Source organism: Phaethon lepturus, unplaced genomic scaffold (assembly GCF_000687285.1).
Source record: "Phaethon lepturus isolate BGI_N335 unplaced genomic scaffold, ASM68728v1 scaffold7376, whole genome shotgun sequence".
In the NCBI taxonomy this organism is placed as follows: Eukaryota; Metazoa; Chordata; class Aves; order Phaethontiformes; family Phaethontidae; genus Phaethon; species Phaethon lepturus.
Window position 1 is genome coordinate 44,076 of NW_010545487.1, and position 16,982 is coordinate 61,057.

The window sequence follows — 16,982 nt, forward strand, 5'->3', positions numbered from 1 at the left end:
TATTCCCCTTCTTACTTCAAAAACCAGTTCAGGCAACAAGCGATTGTAATTGCATGCAAGTTATCCCATTCTGCTTTTTACCTTCTAGTACTCAATGTACAGCAGTTAAGTAAAATGTTTACTTGAAAAAGTTTGTGTCCTTTTTGACTTGTCTCTCTTCATTCATTCTATTTACTACATGTTCTCCCTCTAATCATCAGCTCCCACAAATGTTTGTCTCTCAGTTCTGCTGACTGAGATCACAAACAGTACACAGTATAATTTCATGGTGGAGAAAAGAAGTGTTTTGTATACCAAAAAACACCCTAATACTGTTTTCACTATGTAGTTGTTTGGGTTTTACACAAATAAATATTCAGTGAGTCCTCAGCTCACAGCAGTATATCTTACAAAGCAAGGAAGAAAAAAAACATTCTCCTCAATAATAGTAATAACAATAATCTGACAAATAATAAGCTCATACCATATTTATCTATGTTTTACATGCAAATGCCTTCACTCTGCTGCCCAGCACTTTTTTTACAGCTTTCTTTAGATCAGTGAAAACCAACATAAGGAACCTGCAGAATTATTTTTTTCTCTGCTGTAGAGATATAGTGTCTGCTGAGTCACTGCTCTTAGACTTACACAAAGATAAACCAGCATCATTTGCTGCAATATTAATCTTGGTATCCTGCTAATATCAATGCTAGTATGAAACTCACCGTTTTTTTAAAATGGGGAAAAAAGCGCAAGTGGGAAGAAAAGTACAAGACTGAAAAGTAACATCTTTTTAAGTGCATCATATTAAACAGCTGCATCTATTCATACAGAAAGTCTTTTTTCATAGAGGAAAAATGGAGATTTTGTTTAGGCAAAACAAATTTAACAAGTATGTCTCCTGATAGCTGGCATCAACAAAACAACACTCTAAAAGGAGCTTAAGTTATATTACATATCTGGGAAGAAAAATAAGGAAGTGAAGTCACCTTATGCCTTCCTCCCTAATAGGTTTCCTTAGGAAGTTTGATGGAGAAGAATCACATAATTTCTCTCCTAAATTCTGGGAAAGGGTAGCACACTCTTCTCTCTTATCTCATATCCATTGCTTCTACACTCCCCTCCCTTTCCCTTTTCCCTCCCCTCTCAGTGATCTCGTGCATAGGTTCAATGCTGAAAAACACAGAAGCCAACGGGATTCACCCTTGATCCCACCTCACTTGCATCCAGCTACACTCAAAGTGGAGAAAAAGCAGACCAGATCTTAAAGATTTTATCCAAGAAACGTATGTTTTCACAGTGTTAAGAAAAGTAAAAAAGCTGACTTAAAAATAGTAACAGGAAAGGCTGCTAACATTCCCACGAGCCAGCTCTTTGAAAAATAACTCCAAAAGTTGCTATTGAAGTTCAGGAATACATCAGATGTTACAGTCTAACTCTACACTGTATTTCAAGAGTGAATCAGAGCTTTTTGACACAAAGAGCAATCAACTCTCATATTGCCTCCTTGAGATGTATATTATTTGTACTAGTTCAACAAATGGAAAGTGATTTGTCCCAGTAGTGGGATCAAAGATTTTACACCGTTAAGTCTTCCAGCATTTATTGGATTTTGACAGAGTGGACAATTGTATTTTGTAAATAGTGGACTGCACAAACAGGATGGATCCTAACTGTATAACTCTGTCTAATAACATTATAGGAACAGAATGATTAGGAATGTGGCCATTTAGCATTTCATACAAACGAGAATTTCCCAAATCTGATGCACTCTGGCTTGAAGAATTATGTGGATGCATTTAAATTATAAGCTTGGGTTACAATCCAGCATGGAGAGTTGCAGAAACAGCCAACAAACCTGCAAAGACTTTCCTCTTATCAGAGACTGTCTGCACAAATCGGACTCCTGACTGGTCAGGGCCTTTGATCTGCAACCTATGGTTTGGCTTTTCATCTAGGATTTTACCCCAGGCCAATCTCTACATATATATACACAAGTATATACGTTTTCTGGTGCTCACAATGCACACGCCTAACTTCAGCGCTAGTTGCCGTACGTAAGAACACAGCCTTGCATGCTTTCAGACCTGCTCTGTTCTTCATAGAAACTCACAAAGAAGCTGCTAGCCTCTGCCTGCTGTGCAAACTTCACTGCCATTAGAAACAGGTGATTATTTTACGATCATTTACTGATAAACACACCATATTACAGCTCCTCACTGTGTCAGTGGGGTTATTACTAGGACTAAGCACTGTCACATTCAAGTAAATGTTTTCAAGATCTTCCCAGAACATAATGGGAAACAAGCATATTTGGTCACTTTAATCTTAGAAAAGAAACAAAGAAAATGTAGACATTTATTCCGAGTGGTAGTTTGACCTGTAGATTATAGATAAGAGATGGTTTATTCTAAAGTAAGAAAAGTACAAATGAGACTGTTGCTTTTTTACAGTGAAACACTAAGCCTCATCTCTTCATAGTTCCAGTATCTGAATTTATTCTGAAGTAGCAATAACTGATTCCCCTATAAAATCGGTATTTCTATTTTATGGAGTGGTTTAGTACTATATCTCATGCATCATAAATAAGTCTCAGACAGTTGATAATGATCTCATTTTTTATTCAAACAGAAGTAGTGTGCCATGCTGATGGAATTCTATTTTGTGATTGGATTACCCAGTAGTAGTTAAGATATACAATTGGGGTAAAAAAAAAAGAGATGAAAAATTATGGCCTTATTCCTTGGATTTATACTGAACAGGCAGATTGTCGTCCTGTCACAAAGCTGTTAATACTATCACTTAATTAACTAATGCTAGTATCTCCATAATGATTTTTAAACACTTTGATGAGAAAATTATACAGCTTACATACTATGTTGTATAAATTATACAGAAAACATTAATGCAAAGACTTAGATGCTATCAAGATTTCTGGAGGCAAGCATAAGATGTAAAATAACGTCTTTAATAGTCATACCTAAATCTCCAGCAGATTTGATGTCAATATTATCAAAACCACTGCCAATTCGGACAATTATTCGAAGTGCTTTAAATTTCTCCAGGTCTTCTCGTGTTAAAGTGATAGTGTGATACATCAGTGCACCCACTGCTTCATTTAGTACCTATAAATAAAATGGAAGAAAAAAATACTTATTTTTTTTCTTTCATCGGATCTCAGCTTAGTCACATATAGATACTTTCAGGTATAAAAAAACTGTAAAAGCATTAAATCCAGGTCTTTTGTTTTAAAGGTTATTTCTCCAAATGTCTTCCAGCCTCCTGTTAGTCTTTTTCATCTGATGTATCCCTCTAGCTTGATGACATTAGCTTTAGGAGAACTAAGTGACCTATATTAGTGTTGTTATTAAGAGGGAACACTCTTCTCATTTCACAGGAGATGCTCTGCAATATGGGACCCTAAGTACAAGCATCACTGGACTGCATCAGCACACGCAGATGAAACCCACCACAGGAACAAGCGCTCACTTTAAACAGTAACTATTCTTATGCTTAAGCAGCTGACATTCAGTTTTGAATGGAGTCGCAGAGCAGTATCTCTTCACCATACACACAGTGGTACAGGCATTCACCACCCTATTAAACCACTTCAGACCTGAACAAAAAACATTCAGTAATCGTTACAAAACCCTTAGACAACAGAGATCGAAATCTGTCAATTCATACATAAGAACAAAGTGTTTCTCCCTTAGTTTATTGACACTGCAATTGTCTAAGCTCTCACTGATGGAAAACTGGGTATCATATAAATTGGTCTAACTGAGATGCCAAATTAGACACTATCCAGAAAAAATAGCACCTGTAAGAAACTGTACCAAAGCAAAAATGTTGCAAAAGAAAAAAAAAAAACATGAGGGAGAGTGTGCCAAAAGACTGAAAATAAATTGAGAGGATCTGAAAGGTCTGAATATCTTTCAAATTATGTTAGAGTGCATCCAACCTCAAGAAAGGTTAAGAGGAAGGGGTGTGGAGAAGGGGAAGAAAGTCTAGCAGTTTCAAATTCTGCTACCAAACAAGCAGTGACACTGCACCCCACACACTTCATTGTTCAGAAAGCAGAAAACGTTCTCCTCTCTTTATAGGCAAACTGGACGATTTCACTTCTTCAACACATTTCTCTGTGTTTCCCCCTTCAATGCGCTACCCAATATCCTAATAGTTCTACGAGACACAAAACATGCACAAATCACTTCAACATCTACACTAGCTGTGATGACTTCAAGAGGTTCCTGTGACGCAAGATCAGTAACAATAATCAACATCACCATAAATCATGTAAAATAACCTACTGCAGCAAAACAGTCTCACACACAGGGGATTACAACTGTTGGAAACCAAGATCTGCAGGACTAGTTTTTAAATTTAAAATACACAAAAATTTCAAGAGAAAACAAAAACAAACTCCATAAAAATTAAAGAAAACCGCTTCTTACTCAATACTTCACAAAATGATTTATGTTATTGCAACAGGTGTTTCTGGATTGGTAACCCCAGTTCTAAGTCAGATGAAGACCAGAATCCTTTGAGCAGAATTCGGATTTACTTGGAAGAGTAAGAACTGAAAAAAAATTGGAAATTACACATCCTTAAAGAATGCGGCTACAACATAATTCAAAGAACAGCTGTAGGCTCTGATCTTATAAACGATTATACGCACACAAAACTCCTTGATTTTAATGGTCCAAAATAGTCCTGTGGAGATTGCATCTAGCAGTCACCAATGAGAGAGACTGCGCTCATCAGAACGTGTTTCCTTGAGCTGTTCCGTAGGATTAAAAAACCCCCAAACAGTTTATTGGTTTCGCTTCTACAGTGACATTACAGCTGGTATGGACCAAGTCAAAGCCCGTGCCTTGGGCAGTCTACATAAGACATAGTCCCTCTTATAACCTGAGTGCCCACGTAAAACGCCCTTAGGTTATTTTTCGTCCCATTAATTCCTAAGAGAAAATGGTTCTAAAAATCTCACAGCTCCAACAATATGGAAATTTTTTCTCATTTCCAGCCTCAATATATTCACAGCCCAGCTTGTATCCATTTGTTCTGGCGCCAGTGTTGGCCATTTGCTTAAACCGCACTTTCTCTCTTTCGTGTTTACAATCCAAATGTATTTATAGACAACGATCATATCCCCTCTCAGCATTTGTCTGGCTAGACTTCACAAGCCTAGTCCTTCTAGTCTCATTTAGGATAATGCCCTTCTACCCCTTTGATCAAGTCTAACACTTCTCCACTGTCCTCATACAAGTCTAATCTCAAGTCTTCTGTGGGTGACCACAACAGCACCCAGAGCGCTACTGGAGGTCTCCCTCCCCAGCGCTACACCAACACTGTCAGCAGCAGTGCACGTACTGGAAATCTCTCCTAACAGAGTCTCACATGATATGTAGCGTTTCTGCACGGCTACCATCATGCTACCAGCTTCAACCAATGCATAAATCTGAATCCTTCTCCCTGAAGCACTCCTCAAGTTTATTAGTAGGACTTCTTTCTCTGAGTTGCAGCATTTGTAACTTCAAGCCTCAAGTTCTTCATATCCCGGGCCTCTCCAATTAGCCAGGTCCTCCATTCTGTATTTTATCACAGACATTTCCTCCACCCCCTTCCAGGGTTGCTCGAGATGGTCGTGACGCAGCAGAAAACATCCTCTGTTTAGTTCTCAGAAGCGCAAAAATCTTAAGTAGCTTAGAGCTTACGAGGACCCACCTAAGGCCCATGACAGCCAGACCCTTCTTTCCCTCCTCTCCAAGACTGGCCAAGGCCAGTGGTGTGTTTCTGTGCATGCAGAGAGCTGCCACTACTTTAAGGACCACGTTAAATAGGGGCTAAAAGACAGCTGAACTAGCTCAGATATTTGTGTTTTAAAATCAGTGTTTCATTTGGGAAGCAGCTTTTCACTTCATAATCATGCATATTTTATTAACTCAGCCAGTCAAGACTGTAATTTGGACTCAAAGAGAGCCAGCCTGGACCCATTACGCTACATTTTTGGGTCTGTTTAGGTTATGGCTTGGCACTAGGAAGAGATGGAAAAGTATTCGGAAGCTTAGGAATGTGTTCAATAAAAGGAAAAATATTTCTCAGCTATGGCTTAATGCTGACACTAGCCATTTCCTCGGGCAGTTCTTACCCATCATATGGGATATGGAACAGATGCAAATGACAAATCTTCCAGAACTTCTTTTTAGTGTTTGAGTCTCTCCTAGGATTATGGACCAGCTACCAAGGAAATGCACTGCCAAAAATGTAATCTTCTGTGACTCTGTATTATTTCACATTAATTTGAGAATTGAATTATCTTACTGCTTTTTGCAACTGGCCATGTGATTGAAGTACGCCAAAAGGCAGAAAACAATAGCAGAAATTCTGAAGTTAGAAACATTCAGCATTGATCAATGTTAATAATGCCACTTACAGATTAAAAAAATTATTAGTGACAGTTTCTGTATGTTGGAATTATTTGTATCAATTATATTCTTAGTCATTACATACACTAAATGCACACAAGGAAGTTTGACAAGCTTGTCAATGAGTAAAATCAAAACTTGAACTAAGTGCAACACATGAAACTGAAATCCAGTATAAATGTAAACAGTTCTGGACAGTGAAATAATCTTTAGAGAAAGTAACTCTGCATAGGAGTAATTTACTTATCATTTACAGAAGCACACCCAGGGGTGGATGCACGAGAGATACTGTGGGGGTTTTTTTCGTTTTCCACAATGAATTTGATAGAACATTCACCAAATTCTAGTATAACAATTTTATTACAAAAGTATCAACTTGCATCAACTTGACTAAGACACATATTTAAGGAAATTTCAGATCAGCACAAGTATGTGGCAGTCAGACAATACTCCTTCATGGTTTCCCATGAGGAAAGACAACAGGCAAAATCTGGTAGAGAACCAGCAGAGATGGCTGTGTACCTTCAACAGCCGCTCCTGCGTTCATCAGACTACAGCTGTGCTTTTCAAGAAGAAAGGATCTGAGATAAAAGTTGAAACACAGGACATGAGTTGGCTTCCTTTTGTTACCAAGGGATTATGTAGCCCATCTGCATAACTTCTACACCTTCAGACTTACTTCCAGACGAAGCTACAGCACACTGCTTGTAGAAAGCCGTTTTCATACCCTCTTCAGTGAGCTGACATCCTTTCCAACCACAACTGCTTGGACAGGCCTTTGCTGTTCTTCAGCCTCAAAATGACTACTCTGCTTTAACAACATGCCACCATCTCCAAGGCACTTTGAGAACACATGACACTGTAGTAGGACATACTTCTATTTCAAAGAACACAACAAACCTCAAGTATTGGATACCGAAGGTTGAAATCCTTTTTAAACATCTTCCTATCTGTTTTTTTCACCTTATTTCAGCACCTGGCTATTTTAGTCATCGTGCCAAACATCGCACATGCAACACACATGCCTCATATTATTTGGGGAAGAGCTCTTCGCATCTTTACTTTTACCAAAAAAACCATAAACATGTAACATGCTAAGAACAGAACAGTGAGGCCTCCTCTTCTTTGTTTCATCTGAAGACACACTACTAGATTTTACTACGAGAGACTGACCTAGAGGATTGTGGATCAAATCTAGAGTACAGAAACATAACCCAGTATGTAAAATGCCAAACTACTTTAATGCATAGAAAGAACATTTTTATAAGTTACGTATTTAGTATGACAATATATCATAATTTTTTAAAAGGACTTCTAGAAAATCATCACTAGGAAGTGCTATATTTCATCTGGTTCCAGAAACTACAGGGTATTGCATTTCTTGGGACTTGGAGTTTGATGTGTCATCTCAAAAAAAAAGTGTTCCAGTGTCACCAACAGACTTGAGGTATTTTGCATATTTGGATGGGGGGAAAAAAAAGTTTACTTTACCTAAACTGAGCAGGCCTGCATTGTTTGACTTGCAAAAAGCAGCTGCATGTCAAATTTATAATTAATAGCTTGCCACATAAGTGGAAGGCTTCAGCAGACATGTAGCTGCTCTCAAAGCCCCACTACAACATCACAAAGGGTCCATGTGATACTAATGCTGTTAACACTGAAAAGAAAAGCCAGTGTGCTCAAATGGTATTTAGTAGGACTCCGAAACTCTGCTAGTCTGTGCTGCTCGAGAGGTTCCTGTTCTGCTTCACGAGACTATCAGCTCGATGTTAGGTTCCTGTGATCTGTGGTGCTGTCAGTAACCTAACCATTTCATGATACACTCTTTCTTCAGCCAGGATACTGTCTGGTGGAGACCCTAAATACTAATACTTAAGTTTATACTGTACTTAAGTAAAAGTATAATATTTTCCACAAACATAAACAAAACTTACTTGCAGGCTCCTGAAAACACTCTCTAAAAATCTATATATCCACACACTGTATAAACTACATATACACACAACATATATGATAATAGTATATTTTAAAAAGACTAGAAATACACTGAAAAACATATGCATACAAATATACACACAACTATATATAAAACTCACATAGCCTATAGCAAACTCTTTTAAAAAACTCTACTGAAGTCAGTCTTTTGAACGCAGGATTTACTGACAATTCTACGCAGTTTAATGACAGAAGTCAATTTCAGAATATAGACTCTGAAAACAATTTTACTAAATAAAATGACAAATAACTAAATAATGAAAAAAATATTTGTTTTTACTAGGAGTTCTGTGTGTTAACTTGTATGTTCTATTAATCAGGCTGAATTGTGTTCCATTTCAGTGCAAGTCTATCAGACATTACAATGGATTGAACATCTATACCAAAGGATCATTATGTCATGAAAGTCACTGATGACAACGCATCAACCCATGCAACTCTGCCTCCAAAAACCTGTTAATAATCACCAGAAAATTTCAAGCCCCAATGAGCCTTAGTAAAACCTGGCACTGGGAAATGAAGTAAAAAGCTTGTTGATAACCAACTATATTAGACTCTAATCTGTCTGTGAGACCAATACATGCTGTATCCCGCGCACAAGCAGCACTTCCACTCTTGCTTTTTAAAGGGTCTTAGTTCAGAGGAGACCCTGGCAGCCTGCCCCTTCCTGTAATGCTGCACTTGACCTGTAATACTGCCAGCAGCAAATCTGACACTGAATACAAACACCGATTTTGCATACATCTTTACTGTGATAGCTGTATGTTAACTACTTTGCTGTATAATGAAGTGTAACAAAAAATTTTAGGGTTTCCTTTTGTTAATTTTTTCAAAGTCTTTCATACAAAATCTGATCCGAGGCTCATTCAAACAGTTTCAGTAAATTTATGATGTTTTGAATGAGCTGCTAAATGACAACTTATACCCAAATATACATTACTGTTTAGAACAAGGCAGTTTCCTTTCAATCTACATTCTTTGAGGATTTAATTTTGATGGAAAACTGCATTGTGAATATAAACAGCGCTGATGGTACAAATGCAAGATTGTAGCTCTATTGCTAAACAAAGAAGCATCTGAAGCTGGAAGAATTATCTTACTTAACCATTGACATAATAGGAACAAATCAAAGATTCAGCTGTACAACAGTACCACTCTTGGATTTGTTTGTACCAGTATCAAAATATTTGTCACACCATGAAAGTTCTTCAGCTCTTCTTTGATACAGTCTTAGATAATACTGTAATGACTGGAAATATTTCTACATTTAATTCCTATGTAAAAGTGCAATTGAAAAATTTCAAGTCCTATACTGTCGAATAGGAACTTCAGCTTTTACACTTTAACTAAAAATATGGACATGTAGTCCATATCCCTGTGAAGATGATTTTATTTTGTGCTTTTATAACAGGATTCAAGGGATCTGACGCATTCTAACTTAGTTAAGTCACTTGTAAGGCTGAAGCATAGGTTTACCAAACAATTATCCCACTTCCAACAGAGTATTCTATCCTCTTTGATGTTCTGGTGAACAGGGTATCTGCATGAAGCAGTAAATCCAGTCAAAACACATCCATTTTTTTCTTCTAGCTGATTTGAGACAAGATGTAGGAAACCACATAATTACAGAAAAAGAGAATGTGAAAATGTACACAGCTTCAAGCTCACTCTTGACTCCTTTCCAGCACATACATTTTGCTTTAAAGATCATTCCTAATGAGCTGTGCTTCCTGACTTTTTTCAATCAGGTATGCAAGGATCACTTCATTTGCTCTCTGCTATTACCAGACCTTGCATATTATGTTTACGTTTAGCCCTTTGGAGTTACGGAGCACACTCCATGTTACCGAATATACAGTAGAAGCCAGGAAGCCCTGGACTTCTTAGGAACTGGAAAGAACATGGATAGAACTTAGGAATCAAAGCATAAAGATATATATTGCAGCCTTTCAGACTGGCTTGAAAACAAACCACTTTTTCCTCGGGAAAACCCAGCGGGGGGGGAATCAGTAAAACCTTATACATGAGTAATTTCTGCAGAAGTGTAATAAGCATCCTCAAACTACAAAGTTATTTCAAAACCTCGGGTCACTCTCAGTAAATGTCAGTATTCACCTAAGCACTGGCAGTCTGTTTTTCAGGGGAAGGAAATATGTCTTCGCCATCCAACTTGCCTTCCAAAGCAGCGTCACGGGAAATGAATGCTTTGACCTGAGATGAAGCAGAGTTCTAATACACATGATTCTTTACTTGTTACCTTAAACAAGTTACTGATTTTCCATACTTTAATTTCCTCCGCCATAAAAAGTGAATGACAAATGAACTCTTTGGCATAAGGAAATTGCTTTACTCAATTTTGAGAAAACTTTAATTAGCATACACAGTGAAGTATAGCAGTATTTGCTAACGTCCTGCTTTCGACGATTTATACAAACAGCATTCAAATCCTCCTTTCTGTATGTATTAAAATTTCTCAGTCTCCTTGCTTCTCTGTGAAAAAACATCTAGATTGTGCTTTGCTGGTATCTGCCTCACAAGCTACTACGAATTCCCCTTTTCCACTCCACTTCCTTTGCTGTCTAGCCATCTTAAAATGCTGCGTATATAGTATTTTAAACCATCATCCTGTCCCTGAAAACGTGTCATCACCAGCAGAAACACCTTCTCTGGATTCCAAGATGTTTATTCTTCTACCGCTAACTCCTCACACCCTGGCTCCACCACAGCACAAGCTGAGTTTATACTCTCTCCGACTTTCCTTTGTAGCCTTTACTCCTCTCCTCCTCATCCCATTCTCAGTTCATGCCTTCCCCCCCCCCCCCTAACCCATCTGCCTGTGTCAAACAATGCCCATGACCTCTTTCAACCCCCACCCTAAATTTCCCAGTCTTTGGCCTGCCTGCTGCAACTTCAGACGAGATGTACCTGGATCTGCTACCCTATTACATTCAGCATCTCTTCTCAAGAGACGGGAAATACATGAAAGAAAAACTAAATTTCACCTTTGGCTTTCAGCAAGCTCTTCTCAACACTAAACCTTTTCTTGATTTTCAGTCATCTCTTTTTTCACAACACGGAACGGCCTTTTGCAAATTAACATCCATCAAAATCTGTATTTTAATTAACAGGACAACATAATTTAGTATGGCCAGGGATGTGTACTCATAAATACATGAACATTTTACACACTGCTTTAAATATGCAACTTCTAATTTTAAAACTTTTCCTGAAAACAATTTTATATTTAGTGAGGCACAATTCGCAAATAAGGTATTATACAAGCATAACTAAAATGCAGATGTTTCTGTACTACAGCTCTTAAAGATGTGTGGAAAATAGCCATTTTTCACTGCAGATGAACAGGGGAGGTGAATACTTCTCACATGGAAGCAAACAGTAAAACTGGTCTCTTAAGTCTACATTGCAGTAATACAACAATATGATAAAGAATTAAGGCTTGTGATTTTTGTCGCAGAAATTTATTAACTGGCAGAACAGTGGTACTTTGCAAATCCAAAGTATTTTAGGATTATGTTGCCCTTCAGACAAGTGAAAATTTGTATTATGGTAGTGTACTGGTTGCTAGTGAAAATACCTTTTCCAGACACCTTACTGAACTCATTGAGAATGAATTATTCTGGTATAATAAAAGGCAAAAGATCCAAGCTTTAGTATACCCACACACACTCTTGTGAGGATCCAGAACGGACTACCTGTGTTACTCATTAAGTTTCAGTTACTGTAGCTTTCCCAAAGCCACAACTTGAGACACACACACACTGAAAAGTTCAGATCTGAAAAGTTCATTTGCTACACCCCACTGGTAACAGAAAATATTGAGTGTTTCTAAGGCAAGGCATTCACGTCACAGAGGAATTCCCCAGTCTCTACGCATCAGCAGTGAGTGATGTTGATCTCAGTAAGCAAAGCAGAGGAATATCCAGGTGGTACAGTTACCAATATTCTAGTGTTCACCTGAAGACTGCTATTATCTACTAAAAAAGTGAAACAGCATTTATATTATTAAATTACTATAAACTTATTCTCCATGTTTTACTTAGTCCTCGTAAATAGAAACCAGCTATTTCACAAATTAGACTTCTGACAATGGCGTGAGATAGAACAGTAAGATTAAAACAACTTTTAAACATGATTAAAAAGAAGTAGACATAAATAAAGCATTATATCACATTTTAATTGTTGATATATAAAAAGATAAAAGAACTGGGAGGAAAAAGCTTGTGTTTAATATTTAAGTGAAAAAAATAAAATATCATGCTTATATTATTACTACCTTTGATCCTTACAAATGAAAGTTATTCTTTTGTGGTTTTTTTAAAAAAACACTATCCATTTCTGTGCATCTCCAATTACCAAAGACAAAAGTTCTCATTTCGCTTTGTTCTCTAGTTAGTCACTTTTAGGTTCTCATTCACTGTCACAATATTGAGTAGTCTTTAGTTGTACACACAGCAAAAACACTGGTCTTTTTCAACAAATGTTAAAGAGAAGGTTGAAATTTGCATTAGGTTTTGGTAAAACCTTACTGTTTCAAAACTGAATACCATAACAAAATAGAAGTTCAAGTTCTGAGTTTATGCTATCCCATTGACCATCCACTGTAAAGATGGTCTTCTATATGACAGTATAAATACATTAAAAAAAGGCATGTGATCAGCACTATAATATTGCCAACTTTTAATCTAGCTTATAATTAAAGAAAAATCTAAAAAGAATAGTTTTGACTATCCTGTGAGAAAGAACTAATGAACTGGAAAAAAGGGTATTTGGAATGCAGATTATTTCCTAGCAGGAACAATTTTATTTTTTCCCATCTTCCTGTTCACATTAGAATTTTATTCTATTTAAAATACATTTGAACAAACAAGGTAGTGACATTAAGCCAGTTCTGATGCGGTAGAAAACAACCTTAAAAAACAAAAAAAACCCCAAACATTCTTTACTATTGTTCTGACAACAGCTTAGTCCTGTGTGGGGAGTGAGGCAGAAGGGCGCGACAGGAAACTTGAAAGCCTGCAGAGATATCCACCAAGGAACTACACAAAGGGCTTAAGGAGAGGGGAGTCATCTCTTGTGTGCTCCTGACATGGGAACTGGGAGCTCTAGTTTGCTGTGTTGATACAGCATACAGCTCTGTAGTCTCCTCTTTATTGTTTAAAAAAGAAAAACACACCCAAGGAAAAAAACCCACCGCTTACAAATTTTTGAAAGTTTTAACATTGAAAATTTTCTTTTTTCAGAATAAAAGTATTTTTCTTAAGAAATAACAAGGTGAATAGTTGGTTGATGGGGCCTCACCAGGAAGATGTTGACATGAAATGGAATACAGAAAGAGAGATTTATTCACCTGATAACAGAAGGGAAGTTAGTATTCATATTATTTGCAAGTAGTTGGCTTTGTAAGAAAGTAATCAAATAAAAGATTACATCTTTCATCATATACAGAGACTTTAAAATGTTTAACAACGTTTACTTTTCATGTTCTTGTAATAGGTAGCAAACAATTAAACCAGTTATGAATTCAAAATAGTGAAAAGCTTCTGCAAACCTGTCACAAACCCAAGAGCTGCTACCATTAGCGCAGGCCAAGTCTAACAAAGCATCCGTAGAGAAACAAGAACACTGGTGCAATTTGGTTCAGTTGACAACTCCTTAACACCCAAAATGCCGCTCAGCAGCACGCACGCAGCGCCGTACGCACAACCGCCAACAACACCCAGGCACTTACCCAACAAGCCTTTAAGCTAATACTTGGATCTGTACTGGTCTGTCAGGGATCTTTGCTGGAGAAGAAGAAAATAAACTCCCTTGGAAGGGCCCCCTGATTGCCCTCCTTCGCTGTTATATTTATTACATTTTTGCCTCCATTGAAGCTGTCAGGCCTGGTTTGATCCTTTATCAGGTGAAGGAGTCTTTGGCATTCGAGGCTTACTCTGCTAGCCAAAAACTTCACCAAAATTAATTCTACCTCTCCAGAAATACAGATGTGAAAAGGTTCTACTGCTGTCTAGACAGCAGCAAGGATCTGGGGCAGACACCAGGCCTTCTCGCTGAAAGAAGTCTCTGAAGAGGAAAATGGAGGTGTACGGGCCAGCTGGCTCTCCTGGCTATCATCACAAAAAATGGGTATCCCTCTAAGAAAATGAGAAAACCTTTGACAACGTTAAGAACCACTACTTGTTTTATCGCTTCCAAACCACCAGGAAGGATGGGAACTTCTGGGATAACACACAAATAGAATACATTTTTAAATAATTTTTCTAAGTAAATGTTGGGTTAGCATTTGTTTTGAAACTCTTCTGCAGTGTCATTCTCAGTGCATGAGGACTTCTTACCCAATTTGCACAATTCCTTGGCTAAACAGAGAAAGCTCTTCACACAGCCAATCCAATGCTGAGATTTGGCTTTACAGATGTAGGCTGAGCAACAGTGTTTCCAAGCAGCATTTCAAAATATCATGTAATAATAATTAGAAATAGAATTTTCCCAGAGGTTACTCTCTCCATGAATCCAATTCTGTAGGTAAGCACATGGACAACATCCAGCCAAAGATATACTGCACGAAAGCACACGTCAACACAGACGTTTTGATCCTTGTTTCATCATCATGTTTCATCACTTACTGGAAACTATCAGTAACTCACTCAGGTAACCAACCATTAATCAAAATGCAACTGCTGAACACATTGTCATAGATAACACAACACTGTATCTGTTCATAATCACGAAAATATTTTTATTTTCTGAAACACTTTAATTATACCTCTAAATATTACCTTTTCGTGAATTTCTTGTGTAGACTGAGCATCACAAAATGCCACTGTGGCTACATCCTTAAGAATAGGCATTTCTACTGTACAATCCCTGCCATCCAGCAATGCTACCAAAGGGCGTGGGTGCATGGGCCCATTCATGATCGGAGGTCGAATGCCTACGAAGAAACAGAGAAGACTTGTTATTCAAGCCGTCCAAATGGAGTAACAAAAATAGGTTACAGCTAGTAACTGATGGCAGAAAAAGATTTCAAGGACTGAAGCTAGTAAAACAGGAACAAGTTTACAGTCAGCAACCAACCAAACACAGAAGGCCTAAGAAAAAATGCCGTGAGGCTCAGGAGGCCAAACAATAGAAGATGGATAAAACCACTAAGGGAATAGTATACAAGACATCCTTACTGCACTATTAAGAAGTGTCGGTGCAATCTCATCCAAGGGTTATGTTTTGATTGGATTCCACACCTTTGTGAGCTCTAGACAGTGAGAAATATCTTGTCCAGGCTTGTAAGACTGTAGCTTATGGAATATCATAAGCAACTCAGTGAGGATTTGAATATTCAATTTACATATATGATGATGTTCTGCTGAGACTAAGATTTAACTGAAAAAAGCCTACAACAGCAAAATTTTTAACATACTGAAGATCCAATGTCCAAGTGTACAGGCTAATTGCTGATCTATGTAGGTCTGCTTAGACTTAAGCATTTTGCAAAACAATTCTGTATAGCTTAATCCACCATTGAAAACTCTTAGAAAATAGGAACAAAATGTCCCTCCCTAAAACACCACCACACTTGGAACATCATAGAGTGACAAAGAAATACACGTTAAATATCTCAGGGAAGGAAAATCAGTTGAATGTGCAGGCTTTGTATATATCCTCTTTATGGAATCTTAAAATTAAAAGTAATCCTTATAACAAGATATTCAGAGAGCATCTTTTTAACAGTATAGATGCTACAAATATACAAAAGTACTCAGGGGGATAATATTAAGCCATTACATTTACACAAAAGTAGTTAAGCGTGGGTGGGAAAAAAAAAGGGACTTCCTGAAGAGATAAGGAAAAGCAAAAACAAGAATAAAGTACATGACATTTTTCCTCTTTTAAAATAAGTAGTTTTAAACACTGCAACATGAGGGAGGCTACATATTTCTCTTATGTAAATTTCAACATATTTTTACTGCAATGTGAATTGCTTATTGCTTGACAACACATTAGTCCAAGATTAATGCAAAAGACTGAAATTCCCCGGCTACCTACTCCAAGAAATCCCTGCATCTTATATCCCAACCTATGTCAAAAAGCAAGCCCTGGAAAGACTGTCATCTGCATTTCAAGTGGATGGAAAATTAGTAGAATCCCAGCTGTACAAGATACCTGGTGAAGAAAAACAGCTGCTGGGAAGAGAGACTTTCACAAGCCAACAGAAGCAGCATACTGCTTCCCCGCTGGGACCAGGCTCAGGTCTGGGGCTGAAGGAGCATAGCCAAAGGGACTGTTACCCTCGGAGTCTCAGCTGTCCAGCCCACGCCTATAAACTTCACGTCCAGCCACCTCAGGATGATGGACCAGCCCTACTGCAATCTGGCGTTTAAGTTCTTTACCTATGCAAACAGGTTTTATACTCAAAGATGACTGAACAAGAGTCTCTGCAACTTTTCCCGTATGCACACAGTTTCAGCTAGCACCCTACCTGCAAAACTGCAGCTGGCTCTGATGTAAATGTAACGGCACGACGCTTTATATCACTTGTTGTTCAGCGGCAAACAGCAAAGGGAT

General features: G+C 37.8%; 1 protein-coding gene across 2 annotated transcripts in view; it reads right to left on the reverse strand.

Moving 5' to 3' along the window:
- The window catches only part of CTBP1 (C-terminal binding protein 1), a 44,743-nt gene extending 29,382 nt beyond the window's left edge, over positions 1–15,361 (reverse strand). Inside the window, exons 1-2 of one of the 2 annotated variants that reach the window (XM_010288959.1) lie at positions 15,200–15,361; positions 2,960–3,104 (exon numbers count right to left, since the gene is read on the reverse strand). In XM_010288959.1, coding sequence (XP_010287261.1) covers positions 2,960–3,104; positions 15,200–15,337 — 283 coding nt within the window. In that variant the 5' untranslated portion in view covers positions 15,338–15,361. The remainder of the gene's footprint in view (positions 1–2,959; positions 3,105–15,199) is intronic. The other variant, XM_010288960.1, reaches the window with a different exon arrangement.
- Positions 15,362–16,982: the final 1,621 nt, after the last annotated feature.